General features: G+C 41.2%; 1 protein-coding gene across 2 annotated transcripts in view; it reads right to left on the bottom strand.

Annotated features, from left to right (window-relative positions):
• Nucleotides 1-1,635: 1,635 nt before the first annotated feature.
• The window catches only part of negr1 (neuronal growth regulator 1), a 178,935-nt gene continuing 159,738 nt past the window's right edge, over nucleotides 1,636-20,832 (bottom strand). For both annotated transcript variants that reach the window (XM_034080995.2, XM_034080996.2), the window contains one exon: nucleotides 1,636-4,753. In XM_034080995.2, coding sequence (XP_033936886.1) covers nucleotides 4,653-4,753 — 101 coding nt within the window. In that variant the 3' untranslated portion in view covers nucleotides 1,636-4,652. The remainder of the gene's footprint in view (nucleotides 4,754-20,832) is intronic.

The raw sequence follows: 20,832 nt of genomic DNA, 5'->3' as shown, positions 1-20,832 counted from the left end.
GTTTATGTTACATGTAACAGCCAATGTAATATGAGCAACCAGCTTAAAGAGTGTGGAGCATTAGAGCTTTCTATTAGGGTTTGTTATGACTGATAACATATTTTAAAGGCACATTCAGTACAATAGTTGTCCCCCTTTAAGACTCAGCTGTTGTATCATAAATCCAACGTTGTTAAAATGCAAACAGAACAATATGATTCTGAAGCGACCGGGTGAGAGGAGATTTTTAAATGGACAATTAAAATGTGGGGGACGTAATAATACGCACTGGCATGAATATTTAAAATCCTCTTATCTTAAATTTAAAAATGAAGGGATCCCCCCCTGGTGTCAGCTGGGGACGGAGGTGAGGCAGTGATCTCTGCAAGAGGGGGGGGGGAGGCTGTTTTCAGCTCGTACAACAACAGGACTTTTTTAAACTGGAATTTGTATGAGGTAGGTCACACAACCGTGGATTATTAAGAGTGCATTCAGATCAGAGGATACTGAGAAGCCTTGTGCTGTTGTGGAAAAAAAGAGGCATAATTGGCCGCTGATGCACGATGAATGCGCAGTGATTTACGTTCATAAACATCTCCAGATCACACACTCTGAGCCGCACACTCCAGTCAATGATGGCGCTTTGCTAACGGTGTTTAATCCTATGTGCTGTGGTTTCCCGCCATCTGGGCTCAGGAGGATTTAAGCAGCGTTCGAGGGCAGGGGATCAAATGCATGATACGGCAAAATTAAGATGACTCAGTAATTCAGGCTACGCTGTACAAACAAACTGATATATTCCCTCATGCCTCGCTAACACTGCACAGTCCCAGCAGTGTCAGTTTCATTAGGGTTTAACTGTACCCTCGGCAAATCTGTATTTATCTCGAAGTCAACTTAAAAGACCTTCACAATTCATCTGTGTCTCCAAAACCAGACCAATGTACTGTTACTGATATCGGGCGATAATATGCAGCTGCATAACTGTAGCACCTAAAGTTAGTTTAAATTATTCTTATCATTATTTAAAAAAGGAATTATATCTGGGTGGGACTAGTAGTGGTCAATTTCTGGTAAAAGTGACAAAAGTCTTCTGACAAAAAAGCTGCAGATACTTCATGTGCCATCGAAATAGTTGGAAGAAGCAGCTAGTCAATCCTAAATGTTCAGAGATCTTGATTTAGGTGATCCAAATACTAATGTGTGAATAATAGAACTGAGGGATTGTGAGTATTATTAAAATAATATCGGCTAGCTTTAGATGTTGGTCAGTGCTCCACTCCTGTCTATCTACAACATACCAGTCTGGATATGTAGTCCACCCCTCAAAGATTATCCTTTGAGCCACATATTCATTACGTAGCTGGTTTTAACACCAAAAGGACCATTCTTGCTAATTATTACAGTCATGTTTTCCTCTCTAGTAAAAGCCAAGTTGTGATTGACCTAACCCACTTGAAAAGTGTTGAAACAGCTTATAAAGTCTAAACATGAGATGCCTAATAACAACGGTGACCCTGCCCCTGATTTAAGAGGAGATATCTGTGTGAGGAGAACATAGTGAGGAGATAGTTTACATTTTAAGGAGGACTTTCTCTTAATGGTGCTCTCTGGCTCAAACCCTGTCCCAGTGATAATGACAACCCGAGATGTGGGTTTATAATGTAACATGAAGACTTTTATTGCAAATTATAGTGAATCAATAAAAGGGATTGTTAATACCATTATTGAAAAAAGAATTAACATCCAGTACATTTCATATGTATGAATACTAGCATGGTTTGCTTAGACGAGCAACACTCCAGACTGTCACCAATGTGCCACAATAATCATCACGACTCTGAACAGCAGTGTTTTTCAGTTAATCTGCAAAGGTTGATTCAAATAAATCACAAACAAACATAGCCGGCTGGTCTGTACGAGGTTTGTATTTTTCGACCAGGTTTAAGAACCAGCGGTTTTGGAAAAAAACTGTTTCCATTAATAAAAAGTATGAATATTTGTAAAATGGCCACCTCAAAAACACAGGTTAACTTTGACATGCAGCACAACCATACTCTCTGCACATCGGTAAACACGCGAGTGTGTGAAAACTATGACTACACACTGGCTCTAAAGATCAAAAGGTATCCTATTTTCTCCAAATATACACACATTGATTCTGTTCTATAATACTGTTATATTGGTTCACACCCTCTCTGTGGCAAAAAGTAGGTAATTTGATTGCAAACGTTTTCTTTTTAATGTACTTGTCTGACATAAAATCCACAACAGCTATGGCATCTAAATGAACCCGACAACATTAGAAACTATGCCATACTGTGCCTCGTTTCAAATAAATGTCACATATCCAGTTTTACAAGTTTCAAATGTACTATTTTATACATTGTTTTCATAAAGGAAGAGAATAAATATACTTCTGACCCATTTTCATATCTTAACATTTAAACAAGATCATATGGTGCAGTATTTTTATAATTTGTAAAACAAGCTGATAACAATTTCATTAACAAACAATAAAATCAAATGTTTAGCAGACTCTTAAACAAATCACCACGAAACGTAAAGGTAATAACAGTGTTTGTGCTTTAAGTCTTTTAACTGCGATGGCTATTTCTCTATAGGTTTGCAGTTACAAGTTCATGTGAAAATACTGCGTGAAGTAGTATTTGTCTAGTCCCTCGATCGTGGGGCAGAATATAACACAGCCCAAATCCAAACATTTCAACCTGTACGACAAATACTGATTTTTATAATATGCAACTGGCTTGTTTTGAAAATACCTGCAAGAGCCATGAGTCGAGAAATGTAGTATTGACTAAATATAATGCCTGTTCATAAAGATAAGATCAGCTTCTGGTTCATGAACATTCAATAAGTAGTTATGTTTCAAACTAATGAGCTTTATCTTATTGAGAGTTTCTGGAAGTGTCCTTCTAAAGGAGGTTCATTTAATGTGGATGGTTCTATTAAGGCATTACAGTACAGTATCTGTTTACACCATGAAGTGAAGATACTGGAGGATGATTATGCCATGAGAGTCGAAAATAAAACTGTTTCTAGCTTTGATATGTTTGATTTCAGTGAAAAAAAAGCCACATTTTCGTCATTAAACAACCTCATGGTTTATTTATTTTTAATGCTGGACATTCACCGGCCCAGTGGCGCTGATCGGCTGCTTAAATAAAATGGACTCTCATCTAAAGGAGCACATTGCACCTTAGGGCATGTTTGCAAGATTTATTTAGTGTTTTGTTGCTCGTCGTTAACATTAAAAGGACTGGAGGCAAAGCAAGTTTTATTATTGTACGTTTTTAGAAATCTCAAGTAGCATTACTTCTGGCTCTCTGAATGTCCTTTATTTGTTAACTGGTGCAATGCTCTACATATATTATCTGTAAGAGACTGTGATACATTAAAGTATTGATTTATCTGTAAAGAAAAACAGAGGAATAAAACACAGGAATACAGAATGCTGCGTTCCCGGAGTCCATTATTTAGATATCTTGCCAAAAGTTGAAGGCAAAATCCTCCAGCGACTTTCAGTGGGCAGCTGCAGGATTTCAGCCAGACGATGATCAATAGGTTATAATAATAATTCATAGCCTAATGCTGTGCTCAGACGCCCACTGGAGGTGGCCTGTTTCAAAGAGCCCAGTCTCTAAGAGAGAAGCGTTCAACAGTTGATCTTGGGCTCTGCTTTTTATTCTCAACTGCAACAGTTTGTTGTGACATTCATGTTTGTGGACTCTCTGAAAGAAAACGTGTTGAGTTCATACTGCCGTATTGATATCTTCAAGAAAAATGTAAACATAGGGCCGCGATGTTCCTCCCTTCTTACTGTACAAATTCATGAACTGTGTTAATGTTCTTGGTCGAAATGAGAAAAGCTGGTCCCACTTTAAAACAAAAGCCTACACTATATTCAAATATAAAGATACGATACAGTATACTTTCCTACTTTGACGGTTGCCTGATCAAATCTGTGAGGCAGGCATATAACTGAAGGACCAATTTCAGAATACAACAAAGCACACCTTCAACACTGTTCATCCATCTAGAGAGTAATCATGACAATACAGGTCCTAAAAAAGCCCTGTCTTTTTGTTCTTTTGAATTTCTTTTTTCAGTTTTTTTGTATTTTTTAAGCACACTCCATAATCTGAATTTGTATTGTGAGGAATCTAAATGTCTTTCCTTTGTTCAACAACCCATAATACATTCAATACAACATTGGTATGGTAATTCTGTGTACTGAGAGACTTGGCACAATTGCTTCTTTTCTAGCCATGTACAAAAACGGATGAAAATGTTTTTGCGCCATCGCCTCCCAGAGCATCAAAGTAACTCATTTTGGGAAGTTTGGGGGCCTTTTTGAGATGATTGGAGGTGGGGGGTGGGGGTTGGGGAGCACTGATTCAGAAGGTGAGGTGAAAGAAGAGAGGAAATAATAATAATTATAATAATAAAAAAAACATCATCGTATTTACATGACAGAAATTTCACCAAAAAGCATAGAAAAAAAAGGTAAATATCCCCACACAATTAACGCTGATTATTTCCCCCAATCACGGCTTTTCAACAAACTGTACCAGATTGGATTCCAGCCTTCAGAAATGTCAAAAAGGACTCATAAATGCTCTCGACAGTCATTGTGTCCGGACTGGCACCTGCTAGTACACGCTGATGAAGGAGGCGAGCGCCAGCACCAGGCACCAGCAGGCCAGCGGGACGTTTGCACTTCCTGTGCTCCCATAGGGCGCAGTGTTGGGCGCTGTGGGCGAAAACAAGAGAAGCTCTGATTAGTTGTGATTGCACTTTCAACACTTGAAAACCTGCGGGCCTCGCATGGTGCTTCCAAATGGGACGGTTAAACCTGCAATTACTGCGCCACTTTAGCTGTTTAGAGTTGGTTTCTCCGTTTAAAGGTGTCATTTATACTTTTATAAGACTGCTGCTACTGTAAAATGAAAGTCTGGATATTTGCTTATGTAAAAGTTCCTTTTTATCATTATTCTTAAGGAGAAATGTTTTCATGGTGAAGTAAGATTTGTTTCTCGTTTAAATATGTATTAAAATATGTGGGGAAAAACTGGTTGCCACGCTTTTTCCTAATCTAAAATCAGCCACACATACTTAAAAAAAATATTCTTAGCCAATTGTGTAATAATAGTTTAACATTTTTGACCAACCAACAGTTATTGAAATGACATCTGGTGAGAGGTTCAGAGGCAAAATTACTCCCTGGTGCGACAGCTAACAGCTCTAACATATATTTTCAAAATATGTTTTTTGGGCCATTATTAAATAGATGCAGCGTTGAAAGGGAATTGTGACAAGGGGCCCAAACTAGACACCATTTTAGGGTCTACACAAGTTCAAAAGTAAAATCTTTAAGCACATACACACCAATAATACAGGTGTTTTATCTTATGAGGATGTGTCAAATCTAGGCTTGATAGACAGTTCCTCCACTATGCTGCACATGTACTGTAATGGCCGGCCAACTGACCCTGTAATTATTCCTATTGGTCCATATATTTAACCTGACTCAAGGTCTAATGAGCCTGAATAATTGAAAACACCTGTGTGGGTTGCAGATCCTTTAATCTAAAATTCATAATTTAACAGCAACACAAATGAAATGGAGCAGGAAGCACTATCCCTCTCTCTGTGGAAGCGTTAAAGTATTAGGCAGCACAGAATGAAAAAACCCAACTAACTACCGCTACTAATATATTCCAAAACACTTGTCTTCCATTTCATATTTTTCTAGTTGGGTGTCAAAACACTTCTCCTCTTTCACATTAGTGTAAAAAAAGCCATCATCGGAGAGAGGAGAATAAATGAGGCCAGCACAAGGTCTTCTTTTTCACATTCCTATCAAAGGCTTTGTGTTGTGCTGCTTGTGTTTCTGTGACCAGCAGACAGCCACAGTAATATGACCAGGCCTCTCCGGAGAGCTGCGTCAGGAGGACCGGGAGGGAGAGGGCATCCTTTCATTTGGAGGGGCTGCTCTGCCTCCTCAACAACAGACACACTCTTTTAGTCTGTAGCTCAATAAAGCACAGCTCCCAGGTTACACAAATCATGCTGTCCCTCCACACACACACACACACACACACACACACACACACACACACACACACACACACACACACACACACACACACACACACACACACACACACACACACACACACACACACACACACACACACACACACACACACACACACACACACACACACACACACACACACACACACACACACACACACACACACACACACACACACACACACACACACACACACTAAGGCTTTGCAAATAGGCTCTGCTCTACCAGGGGAAATCATGTGGTGCACAGCCCATATCAGCAGGGTGCCTCTATTTACACAGCCATGTAATTAGTTCACAATGTAACTCCTCTGAAGTGGACCTCACGTTGCACAAACAAACCGTGCACAGCCAATAACAAAAAGATCCAATGTACTTGTACTGTACACTCACAGAAGCTGTCATGGACATACAGTATAACGTCCATATCTCAGTGCATTTCTCAGGTAAGTAGCGGATAAGAGTTGTTCTGCCACTGTGCTTTTTTTAAAGTATTAATTCAATAAGAACCAGAGCTGGATGTCATTAGAGTGGCATACGGCTGTTGGTGTGTCAAAATAAATACAATGATTGATCCTTTTTTTACCAACATAAAAGCTTGTTGGAGTCCATTTCCACAGACACACACACACATCCCATTACCACCTGACACAGCACTGCTTTTACCTGATATTTTCAAGCATTACTCGCCGGCACTGAAGTTGGTTACCAATTAGAGCAAAACCTACAGCTCAGCTGACGGACAGACAGAGGGAGGAAAAGGAAAGAGTGGAGAATAGAGCGGCACACATGTTTGCAAATGTTGATGATGTGTGTGTTGGATGCACAGCCACTCCTTGTCTCTGCCTTTCTATCTTTGTCTCCCCTTTCTACCCCTCTCTTTCCCTCCCTTTGTTTCCCTCCTCTCTCTCTCTCTTCTCCTATCCAAAGTACAGGATAATGACACAGTTTTCCTTGGCTGTGAGAGCGAGCCGAGAAATGGTAACCATAGCAACTGCTCATGTCCTGCTCAGCCGGCCCACTGTTGCCCGAGCCTGAGTGCGCTGCATTGTGCTAGCCACGCTAGCAGAATCATTTGGGTCGTGTGTGTGTTGTGGGTGGGGAATAGGCAGATGCCACTATTCCCTTCCTACAGTTTCCTAGTAGTTTCTGGCTCAGTAAATGCTGCAGTAATCACATTAATAACTTGTACACAACTGCTCCTCATGCAGCAGTTCAGGGGGCTCGGCAGGTAATCACTGGTGCAATGCTACGACTAATGTTGACTGGTCTAGAGAGCGCAACATAAACCCCTCCGTACTTCAGGAGGGGAAGTGAGGTTGGGCGATAGTCTGTGTTATTGGCTTCCTGCCTCCTTACCTTACAGCGTTTGATTTTAAGGGTGTTTAATATCTCCCATTGTCACTGAGAAAAAAGCAGAGACCTCCATTGTTTTGACTGTGTGGGTTGCAATTTTACCTTTTAATTAACTCCCCAACCAGGAACTGCCTGCAACAACATTACTCTGCTTATTAACATGAAGGGAATAGAGAGGGGACAGAGACAGACAGGAAGCACATTAGAAAGACAGATACGGGGGAGAACACAGAGGAATCAAAGGAAGAGAGAGCAGGGAAAAGAGACAGTGATTGAAAGGAGTGCGAGAGCAAGACTGCAGCAGCAGCGGACAGGAGAGAGAGGAAGAGGAGGGGGGGTCTCTCGGAATGAGCTCTTCCTCTTTTGGGCTTGCATTTAATTGCCATGTACATCAGCAGCGAGCTACAATGAAGTAGCGGGATACCAGACAATATATCATAAAGAAACCAACAGTGTCAAGATGCGCAAATGCTGGGAAGACAAGCGGCACTCCAAAGGGAGAGGACTGGGGGAGATAAGTGGAGATGAAAGCGATGCGCTTCGATTACTGTTTCGCAACCGAACTGAAATGAAAAAACGTAAGTCTCTCTAGCTCAAGCCAGATTCATATAAAAATAACAATCCCTAGTTTTCTCCTCTCATTCTGGACTGAAGCCATCAGCTTTAAATAGTGTGCCGGGAGCATGAGCCACTCTCTCCCTCGCTCCTCTTCCCTCCCCCTTCTCACCAAAATCTCCACCGACAGCAGTTTTGTCACCCACATATCATATGCACAACAACTGCTAAGGCCCTGAACCTCAGTCACTGTTGACACAGATAATGAATCACGCTGAAATATGCAACAGTGACACTGAATGCGGGGTTTGTTTTGAGTATCATCTCGAGTGTGATGCACTGCACTAACTCTCTGGAACATCATCATTCATGAAGTGATAGCATGAGCTGCTTTCCCTTTCTTCTGGTCGGCCCTTTAACCGTCACACATGCTGGGTTTGAGCTCCATTCAGAAAGCCTCAGTCTTGTCTTATCTTGGGTACAGTTTCATACATATTCCACAAGACAACACATCAAGGAGAATAAGACAGAATCTGCCCTGTTTTTATGTTGGATTAAGTCTCTTGATTCATTCTTTTGTAGTTCAGCGGATAATTCCTCCCTTGAGTTGGTATCCTCGGAGCAGGCTGTCATGAGTGGCGCTCAGACGGCAGCGAGCCAGGCAGCATCCCAATCCCCCCGAGGACACGGCTTCAGAGATGGGCTCTTCTGAGCAGGGGGGTGGGGGAGGGTTTCAGTGTCCTTGACCATCTATCGGTGGCCTTCGGTCCTCCCCCCGTTGCTCCCCTGCGAGAGCCCGCATGAGACACTCCTGAGCCAGAACTGATCCTGTACACACCATGCTGTAAATCGGGATAAATCCCTCTACATGCAGGTTCACAGCCGCCACCAAGGGTGTCTTTGGCAGGACAGTACAAACTAAAAGCAGGGGTTTTTTCCCAGGGGAACTGCGCTGCTGTTTGGTAAAGAGTTTAAATGGGATATCATGCAACGCTCAGGACATTTGATGAGGGGGATGCCTCACCTTGAAAGAACACGCTGTGCTCCGACGTGTTTTAAATGCTTAAACACCGAGAATGTGAAGCACTTTTAAAGAAGGCGATCGAGACATTCTCCTCGCTTTACGTCACTTCAATCCACTGACAGTGAAATACTCTCCTCTGACGCTCGGCTTGTACGCTCTTGCCTGTAGCGGCCTGCCATACTGAGTTGCCGACCCATCAGCTCATTCATCCCTTTCTCTCTCTATTCCTCTTTACAAGCTAAATGTTCATCATGGCCAGATATGATGTTCAGAACTCATCACCTTCACCTCCCGCTGCGATCATCACACACTGCAGCTCCATGGAGCCTTCATTCACACGGATCTTCAAGCTCATTAGCCCCACCAATCGTTTGCATTAGTGCTAGTAATGAAAAGCCTCCATTAATAAGATGGCCTTCAGAGATCATTTACCCTCCTCCGCCTCCCAGTGCTGCCATAACCTCAGCTCTCCTCCTCCTCCTCCTCCTCCTCCTCCTCCTCCTCCTCCTCCTCCTCCTCCTCCTCCTCCTCCTCCTCCTCCAGGTACCTGCCGGTTATCAACACCCAGCAGAATGCTTTTTGGGGCTGGACCCTTTAATAGCTCCTCTCAGCATCAGTATCTAACTGGAGAGTGAATGAGTGAGAGAGACGGGTCACCTGATAGCTTACTGAGTGCGCTCGGGGCTCTCGATTGCAGGCAGGCTCCGGCCTCGGCTTGACTTAATCAACGTCTCTGCGGGGTATCTGGACACATAAGAGAGCCACCTCAGCACAGTGTGAGCCGGAAGAAGATATCCCCACAGAGAAGGCGTCCGCAGCGTTCTCCACACAGATACTGTTCTTTTTCATTATTGATCCACTCCTCAGTTAAACACTGTCTCTCTCCTCCTCTAGCTTAAACAGAAAGTATATATATTAAATAGTGAAGTTATGAGTCTGGCATCTAAAATTCAGAGTGACCTACACATATGTTTATTGCACCTATCAATTCAAGGACATGCTTGATGCAGGAAACCACTGAGCTTGCAAATGATGTACTTTATATGCACGCCTGATGGATAAATCTCCATTTTTCAAATGTTTCATGAATTTTCCCTTGTAGTTTATTTTTTCTCTTTTCTAAATTTAGAGGGTAATTCCACATCAGCACGTTCTGGGAATAAACAAACAGAAAAAAGCAGTACAGTGGATTGATACTTTGAGCGAACCTTTTTAATCACAGCATTTCAAAAAAGCATAATTACTGCATGACTTTGGATGCTCCCGCTAAATCTGTTTAATGTTAGAGGCTTAATAAAATGCACAGGGACACAAACAAATGGAGTCAGCATGAAGCTCTACTTTTCTTTTTTCTCCCTCTCTCATCCGTTCACTGTCTCTATAATAATCTTCCGCTCATATTTGTGTCTCTAATAACTCCCAAAGCCCCCCCCATCTCTCTCTCATTGTAATGCTTATCAGGGTCTTATTTCTGTTCAAGTCCTGCTGCAGGCCCAAAGATGTTGCTGAGTCAGCTTAGCTACTGCGCCCCCGTGATGACAGCTACAGGCTGGCCGTGGTTATGAGAAATGTCTTACGACAAACCGACGCTACTTGCATCTCCATGAGCGGCTCCATCAATACAGGCCGATAACATCTCCAGGAGGCATCCCCCTCCTCCTGCCCTCTCCCCCCCCCCCCCCGCCAGCTTCACCTGTAGCATCTTAAAATAGCAATTCCACACTGTTATGTATGTAGGATTATGATAAGACAGCTCTCTTTTATCAATTTCCATTATGGTGCTGATAACACAGCAGGCCTGAATGTTGAGGGGTTAAGTGCATTTCCTTCTTGATGGATATAAGATAACTTTATCACTGCAGACTGGCTGGTTATCACAGTTCACCTGGGGCTAGTCCAACCTGACTGGAATGTACTCACGCTGAGCATCTCTGCACAAGCACACAAGCGGCAGACAGAATTTGCTCAGATGGTCATATTGTATCAGAGCGATCCATATTTTTGTTCATATTTACCTACCCTGAGCTGTTAATTGATTTCTCTCAGATCAATTCAGTGGTTTACAGAGTTTGTTGGACCAAAAAAGGACCAAATCAATTGCCAAGTGATTAGCATTTGCAGTGGATTATTTCTAGCTGAGGCGATGCATAACACTAGAGGCTGTGTGGAGGGAAGGCTCAATCCAAGGAGGCACACGCCATATGTTTACGTTAATTATTGCTAGCTCAAAGTCTGCTTTAGATAATGTACGCCCATAGGCTGTGTGATACATGAAATATTCCTTTATTACGCTAAGACAGAACCTGAGGCAGTGAATGCACTCCAGACTCGACTCCCCACCTTGTTGCTGCCTGCCTGCCTGCCTGCGGGAGGTTCAGATAAAAACTATAGAGTCCTGAGGTGAGCACCACTGTTTCAGAGAAGGGCATTTTATATAGCAGTCTGCCTCATACACACAAGCGCACACTTGTGTATGCTGTAGCTTCATGGACAATAAGAAAACTAAACTCTAAATGATGGTCCAATGCTTCTTAAATGACACTCTTGATGCATGTAGCTGTGGGAGATTGCTGTCAGGAATGAGAATTAATTATTTTTGCACTGAAACTAGAAAAACTAATTGTTATGCTGCTGATTAATTCTTAATAGCTTCTGTCTGCTGTCCTGGAGATATGCTGCACTGAAAAGCCTAAAATCTAAGTTACTAATGTCAGATGCAGTTAATCTGTAGGACGTGTTTAAGGCAGGAGTGAAGAGTGAATATGACGTCTGTCACATTGATTCTCTTTGGCTGACATTTCTGTGGAATCCCTGCTGACAGTAGGAATAAAACAAGAAGGATTTAGCTTACTGAATTTATATCATGGATGGGTTGGCCTTCATTATACCGTTCCACACACACATACAAACATAGACTATGAAGAAATGTAGTGTCGGTACTTAGATAGTGGTGGAAGATGTACCGGTACTTATTTTGGAAATAATTTGCTCAGAGTATAAGGCAATTGTTCTCATGCAGAGAGATTATCAGTGTCATATTACTATAATGGGACATTTTGGATTAGTATTACTAAGGCATTAACATATGATAACCATTGTATTGATGAATAGTTGATATGGATCTATTTTCTTCTAAAGTAACTATGTAGGAACTATAGCTTTGGTATAAATGTTATTCAGAAGTACCTTGGTACCTCATTTTGTAAAGTTAGGTAACTAACTTCCGATCTTGGTCAATTCCCTTTTACATTAGGTGTGTCCGTCTAAGCTCACCTGAACTGCTTCAGAAAATCAAAACAGATTAAGGATAAACAAGTCACCACCACAGAACGCTGCCAAATCAAAACAATGGGTGCATTTGAAAATTAAGTGTGACGCACGTACAGTTTGAGTGCGCTCCAAGCTTAAGACCACTATCTGGAAGTGCTGAATGGTGTGCACTCTGTACAATGACAATAAACAGCTTCATTTTGGGGTTGTATGAATAAAAGGCACACAACATCACCTCACAGTGAAATGTGTCGGATCCTAAAAAAAGCTCTTAACTCTTATCAGCTCCTCCATATACAACTGCCACTCCCCCAACTCTAAAATCCACTTAGCCTTTCCTCTGCGGGCTTATCCTCCCCGCCACACTGACACTATCGATATGCAACTTTCATGGATAAATACCAGAACTGATGATGGTGACACATGCTCTTTCCCTTTGATGTGGGACTGCGCTTGGCGACTGCAACTCAGAAGTCTGTGAGTACCACTTCTGCCTCTGTGTTCCTGTATTTCACACGAGGTCAAACATTATCGACTGGAATCACTGAGGGGAATAAGACTGCGTTTACCGACAAATTGGACCGGTGGACTGACCCCAGTTCAACTCAGCCGGGTACCAGGAGCAGCAAATATCAATACGTCTGGTAAAACACACACACACACACACACACACACACACACACACACACACACACACACACACACACACACACACACACACACACACACACACACACACACACACACACACACACACACACACACACACACACACACACACACACACACACACACACACACACACACACACACACACACACACCTCCCACAAACAGATCCGATGAAATCACATTTGTATTCATCATTAAGGTGACTCATTGCTCTGGTGACAGTGAAGGTGAGTAAGGGAAATGTCAGTTCAATTACATTGCATTCATACGCATAAATGCAATTTTCACAGAATGTAAAGTGTCACTGAGTAGCCATATAAAGGAGGTTAATGCTATCTGTCTAGGGAAAAAAAATCAAAGATGCAATTTTATTAGAAAATATGACCCAGAACCCGATCATTGAGCAACTCTATTTTTGTTAACTTGTATTGTACCTGTATAATGTTTGAGAAAAAGAGTCAGCCATGAGTAATTGCATCTACAGTACACATACTTATTTAAATTATTTGCATTGTTAAAATACTAGTAAGGATGCTATAAACTAGAACCTTGAACATAACACTACCACACTCAGTAGCTTTCCTAATATTTGTTACAGGCTTGCTAAACGTACAGGAGTTTGACCACAGATTGTGTAAGGTAACAAATAATCATTCATTTCCACAGGCTCTCCGTGCATGATTCATGACAACATGTCTCGCTTCAGTCCAACAGTGTTCAGCTACATGTACATGGTAATTGAATAATATTTCACCTTGAGTACAGCATTAATCAATCTGAAGACTCACATACAGCATCCCCAGAAGTCCTCAGGTGTCAATTCCCCATGGCTGGGACACAGCTGGTGATATTTTATATTATGGATACTGTCAACTGATCCCATCAAAAGACCAAATCCTCTCAAGCAAGTCTCTCAATTCTTTACGACCTTCCCATCCTAGTATGTGGCACGCAGCCCTTAGCCTATGAGTCCTTATGATTATGTAAATCTATAACAGTGTCTCACAAAAATATAATTGAATTGTAAAAAAAGTTGTAAAAATGTCCTTAATGTAGTTTTTAGCAATGCCACTCATATGGGAGTACATACAGTATGATGTTGGAGTGAATATTTAAGCACTAGTATGTGTACGTGGGATATACTCAAAATAAGCTGCAGTGCACACATGCATCGCAATGAAGAAACATGTTACACAGTTAAGGTGTTTTTATCAGGGAAATGCACTTTTGTATATATAACATACATAAGATATACAACAATAAATAAAGTACATATTTTATTGTTTTTTGAGGTCGATTTATCTATCCCTTTTGTCCGGCTAATTTGGAACAAAGAAGGGGGCTGCTAGTCATCACACACCCAAATAAATCATTTAAATGTCAATAAACGATGACAAATTGAAATTCAGTGGCAGACAAATAAAAGCAACACAAATGAACAACCATGGAAGAAAGAATATCTGTGATCCTGATCTGTGCTGTGATTGCTTGCTGTTCTGGTGAAAGGCACATGGGCCCATTTCCAGTCTTTTTTAGCTGTTTCATGTTGGTGCGCAGATCTGTGGCTGGATGCCTACTGGGAGCCACCCACCATCACTAAGATCTCCCCATGCTAGATGGCATTAGGAATAACAAATGCAGAACAAAAAGGTCTAATCCGCTCGTGTCCTTTTAAATGTGCTCAGACAAAAGCGCCTGGGATTCTTCAGGGCTAATTAACAGTGTCAATGGTGACAGGACTCTGGCTTGTGAGTAGCTCAGCCCATTGATTGTTTCAAACACATTACAGTAATTCAGCAGGAAGGGGGGACTCGGATTAAAAAAAAGGACCGTTTATCACTTCAGAGGACCATTGAGCCTTGGTGTATTGAGTCCCGAGATTATTTTGCCAAAGGCATCTTTCAACGTGTTCATTGACCTTACTTCATCATTAATGGATGTAAAGAGGGAGGATCCTTGTCAAAAGCCTTGAATAACTCATCAGCTGCGAGGCCAGGGGAATACTAAAGGGTTAATGGTTTCTGTTTGGGGGCCTTCAAGGCTTTACCCTTAAGCACTTGCATTTCAATTCCTGTGTTGCATGAGAAGAACTGAGCAGGGGAGCGGGCAACTGAGATAGCAGCGAGCTGTGCAGGATGCATAACAGTGTTTGTGTGTGTGCACGCAGAAGTGTATCGTTAACTGTCAGCAACATCCCTCCAGCCATCCACCACTAATGCACACATCCTTACACGCAAACCACCACCACCAAATGGGAACACACTCGGCTTGTAAGTGCTAATAGTGTGTGTGTGAGAGAGAGCACATTCTGCAATCTTTATTGGCCTCCAGGGGAGTTATCACACGTGGTGAAACCCCTCCAACTTCCACGAGACCCTTTAGTATAAGCAGAGAACCGGCCACTCTCTCGCACGTTCAACAGCTCGGAAATCGAGCCAATAGAACTAACCTTATTTAACGACCAGGCATCCAAGCCATTTCCCCAAAGAGAATGTCATTTCTGAATGTCATGACCTTTTCCAACCGCGTTTAAAAAATCTCCAAGGTCTTCAAGGTGTGGTCTGTCAATAAAAATATTTTGAAGACTCGTGAGGGGTGGTAAACAGAGAGAAAGGCGATGCATATGTTTAGAGCTTACTGGGTGGTTTATTATAGATGCTGTCATCTGTTGTTTGGCTGATTGAGAGGTTTTTCCTGAGGCTCGTGACAGTGATTGAAGCGGTGTGTGCAAGATGAACTTTAGCGCAAGATCAAACAGCTTTAACAGCGTAAATATGTGATAAATAAAAACAGAGAAAATGCTGAATGAAATGTGTGTATGTCAGTGTGATTTAGTGTATGTGTTTGTGCACCTTAGTTTGTGATAGGCAGTGTGGACTGATTTAAGGTTGGGAGAAATTGTCGTGAAGTGCAGCTCTCTCTGTCCAGGCGTCTCAGAGATAATTGTCTGCCAGAGTAAAACAACACTGTGCAGCAGAACTTCTGCTCTGAGAACAGAGTTCACTCTGAGAGGGGGAGGGAGCGACTCTGAAGACATCCAACTTGAAAAAAGAAGGGAGAAAATAATTAAAGGAAGTATGAGAGGAAGGTGTCTGGAGTGTGATTTTAAGCACTGAATTTGTTGCTGTGCCATAAAGACACGGCGTATGAAACTACATTATCGATAACACAATGTTTTTGAAGGTTTCTAAATAGGTTTGAATCCTACTTAAAGGACAGAAAAAACGTTGTTTCTATAGGTAAATACACATCTGAGTTGACAAATATGACATGTGGGGTGCCTCAAGGCTCCATCTTGGGGCCTATTCTCTTTAACATCTACATGCTACCACTGGCTCAGATAATGAAAAACAACCAAATAAGTTACCATAGCTATGGGGATGACACACACATTTACATAACCATTTCACCAGGAGACTATGCTCCAATTCAAACACTGAGTAAGTGCATTGAACAAATCAATGACTGGATGTGTCAGAACTTTCTCCAATTAAACAAAGATAAAACTGAGGTAATGGTTTTTGGAGCCAAGGCACAACGTATACAAGTTAGCGCTGAGCTGCAGTCTGCAATGCTCAAAACAACAGATAAAGCCAGACATCTAGGTGTAGTCATGGACTCTGACCTGAGTTTCAACAGTCACATTAAAACAATTACTAAATCAGCCTACTATCACCTAAAGAATATATCTAGGATTAAAAGACTAATGTCACAGCAGGATTTGGAAAAACTTGTCCATGCTTTTATCTTCAGTAGACTCGACTACTGTAATGGTGTCTTTACAGGTCTCACTAAAAAATCTATTAGAAAGCTGCAGCTAATTCAGAACGCCGCTGCTGGAGTCCTCACTAAGACTAAGAAAGTGGATCACATCACTCCAATTCTGAAGTCTTTACACTGGCTTCCTGTATGTCAAAGACTTGATTTCAAAATACTGCTGCTGGTTTATAAAGCATTGAATGGTTTAGGCCCAAAATACATTTCTGACCTACAGATAAATTATGAACCATCCAGATCTCTCAGGTCTTCTGGGACTGGTCAGCTTTCTGTCCCCAGAGTCAGAACTAAACATGGAGAAGCAGCGTTCAGTTATTATGCTCCAAATATCTGGAACAAACTCCCAGAAACCTGCAGGCAGGTCCGCTGCAACTCTGACTAATTTTAAATCCATACTGAAGACTTTTCTTTTTACCGCTGCTTTTAATTGAACTATTCATATCTTAAACTGCAGTGTAACTTTTTAGCCAATCATTTTAGCCGGCCCAGCTAAAATAACTGGATGGCCTACCTGCCTGTCAGCCTTCCGTCTGTGCACAAACTTATCTTGTGCCCTCATTGGTCATGTGCGTGTTCGTGTGTGTTGGAGGAGGGGGTCTGTAAGGAAGTGGCAGATTTTTTCCGGCTGTGTATTTTCAAATTCTAGCACACTCGAGCTGGTTTCTTTAAAATGACCTACCCCACCTTTAATATCTTGGCTTTTTAATGACTGTTTTTAAATGCCATTTTGTCACTGGTTTTAATTGATATATTCAGGCTTATTATTTTTAGGGTTAAAGTCCCCTACGTGTATTGGGGTTAAAGTCATTATTGGGGTTAAAGTCCCCTCGTGGTTAAAGTCCCCTATGTGTGCCGTTTTGGTTTCAAGACCCTGGTTTGCGGAGGACACCAAACAAGTCCTAGAAAGACAAGGTAAACTTAACTATGTGCATTTGAAAATAAAAAAGAAGAATAGTTACGGCGAAAACTAAAAGGTACCATGGGGTCAGATTATAATTTTCCAAAGGGGGGTTCGTTTAGCATGAAACACTTGAAATAACTAAAGGACAAGTTAAACAACAAAGAGGAAAGAAAGGGAGGTGATAGAAAACTATTTCTGCTAAAAAGTTAGCAATGATTGTGAGTCAGACCTAAACATTTCAGATGTGTGTATCTCACACTTCACTGTAACTTTTATTAATGTATCTTTGCTTTTAAATGAGTGTTTTTAAATATAACATTGCTTTTAAATGAGCGTTTTTAAATGTAATTTCATAATATGTTTCTTAATGCTCTTAATGTCTTTCATTTTTGAAAAGCACTTTGAATTGCCTTGTGTTGAAATGTGCTATATAAATAAATTTGCCTTGCCTTGCCTTAAGTGTAAGAAGTCGACAGACTTAAATTAAAAATCTCTCAGTGGACAAAGATATGGGAGTGCATTAAACCCTTCATAAGGAGCACTAGTGAGCCCTCCTATCACTTTTCCTGCAGTATGATCTTGAATACAAAGTGGAAACCAAATGTTAAAGTTATGCTGTTTGTGTCTAATTCATCATGCCGACTCAACTCTTTTTCACTGTGCATTTAACAATGGTCCAAAACAACAACAGACACAAACGCTGGTCTTACCACTATATCACTTTCCACTTACAGCTCATACTGCACATATTTAATGATCTGGGTCGATTATCAGATTTTTGCTATTTTTCTTTACGCTAATGTACTGTTTTGAATACTGTGAAAATGTACAGTGCAACAAAAAAACAAATAAACAGATGTCACTAATCTGGTGGTAGAGAGAAAAGAACACGATTGCGCAATTGACTAGATTATCAATAAAACAGTGGCTTAAAGAGTCTTCATTGTATTATGTATGTACTGTATGTTTAATATAAATGAGTGAGACAAATCCTAGAATATTACAATATTGCGCATATTAGGAAGGAATGGGTTTAGCAGAGATTGCTTAAAGCCCCTATCACACTGTCCCGAAATTGACACCCGATGGACACACGATAAAGGAAATGTTCAAATTCGGCTGTGATCGTAGCAACATCGGGCCATTCGTGAGGGCATCTAAACCATCGTATGACCGCCGGTGGAGTTTCTCAGGCTCAGCAACTTCGTGAGCGGCAACTTCGTAAGGCACTCGTGAGGGCATCTTGTCAAATCGTGTCATCTTCGTGTTATCATCGGTGCATTCACCCTCACTCTGATCGGGGCGAATACCCGATGGCACCGATGATAACAAGATGCCCTCACGATGGCCTTACGAAGGGCAAAATTGACACACGAATTCAACACGAAAATGAACCTTTGCAAGGTCCTTCGGCAATTTTTTGGCATGCCAAAGATTTTGCAAAATTCACAATTCCATATTCGTGTGTCCATCGGGTGTCAATTTCTGGACAGTGTGACGGGGGCTTTAGGAGTCATTATGTATACTATCTTTACTGGTCAGTCAGGGTTTGTTTAGAATGGGTAAACTAATTACTGTGTAATTCCCAACACTTATCATGGAGTGACATATATGGAAGAAGACATGTCAAGGGTTGCTAGGATTCCTGTGGTTCAAGTATTATCACGATAGTTAGCCACAAAGACTCTGGCCCCCTGGCACAATCACATGAAAGACAAGTAATCTGTTGGCAGCAGGCAGCTGTTATATATGAATATAGAAATGAAACCACACAACAAGCTGCCCGCCACCCGTATTCACTTGCTCGCAGGAAATGGTTAAACCGTTAGATGTCGGACAGAAGCTGAGTATTAAATGTGTTCATAAGAATATCAAAGCATTGAGAGGCAGTGTTCATTCCTTCAACAGAAACGAAAACAAATTTTTTTTTAAGATGTCTTCTGCAATAAACGTAACTAGAATATGAAAAAATAGCATGTCATCAAATTATTTTACTTAATTGTAATGCAAACACATTCCCTAATTAACCCTTCACATTCTTAGCATTTTAAAAATTGCAGATTTATAAACCAAATTCATATACAATCGTCTTGATGTATTAGCACTGAAAATGAAAGATAATAGTATTTAAATAGCTGGGACAAACCACAAAACCATGCTGGCCAGTGCGCTGACTTATCTAAGCTAGAGAGCTAATGTCATCACTTAGTAAGTAAGTAATCGTTATAAGGTTTTTCAATGTGGGTGTAATTGTCAATGGGCTATTTTTATTTTTTACAAGCTATCTGTAGGAATGATTGCATTTATTTTAGCGTCCAACATCAATATCAAGGCATTATTCCTAATCAATGCATCCGCTGCAACTCTAAAACTAAATCAAGGTTTGTGAGCGAGTTCAGTGAAATACGTGCAGTGGAGAATTCAGGTAGCAGCACTGCTGTAAGGGAACAGGACTGACAGCGAGATGTTTGACTTTTACAGAAATGAGGTGACGATGGAAGGTCAAATAAAGGGAAAAAATAGCATGAGTTTGGGAGTAACAACCAAGGACACTGACTCTGTTCTATTGCAAAGAGGCACCGTGTGCATTACATTCTGTTAAAAACAAGTAATTGGTGTCTTTCTGCTTAAGTAGTAATAACATAACACATGTAACCATGGTTACTGTACACATAAAACACAGCAGGCTTAGCCTCAGCGGTGACAAAAACAGCAAAAATGCACAATCAATATGAGGCTAAACAATTTATTAAATTAAAATGACTAACATTAACAACAAACAAATAACAAGAATGTGAATTGTAGTTGAAAGAAATACAAAAGATTGAAATAACAACATCCCGTTTTGTAAGATAATGCAGGATTGGCACCTTGAAGCTCCAGATGTGTGAATATGTAGTCTAGCTGACGTCTTAATGAAAGCTCCTGCCTCAGCTCCTCATGAGCTGAATATAAAAGAGAAGAGCCTGCTAACAACTGAGCGAGGCTTGAAAAGTGCATTTACTGTATTTCGAAGGGCATTGACAACACGTCCAAGGCCTTCTCTCCATTACCGCTAAAAGTGTTCTCTCTTTTGTTTCAAATTACATCCATTTAATATTGCAGAAAAGTGCTCTCACCAGAGAGAAGAGAGAGGAAAGACCTGAAGCACTGCACAGTGTGAACCCTCTGCAACCCAC

Source organism: Pseudochaenichthys georgianus, chromosome 4, assembly GCF_902827115.2.
Source record: "Pseudochaenichthys georgianus chromosome 4, fPseGeo1.2, whole genome shotgun sequence".
In the NCBI taxonomy this organism is placed as follows: Eukaryota; Metazoa; Chordata; class Actinopteri; order Perciformes; family Channichthyidae; genus Pseudochaenichthys; species Pseudochaenichthys georgianus.
This window is presented reverse-complemented; position numbering and strand designations above follow the sequence as displayed.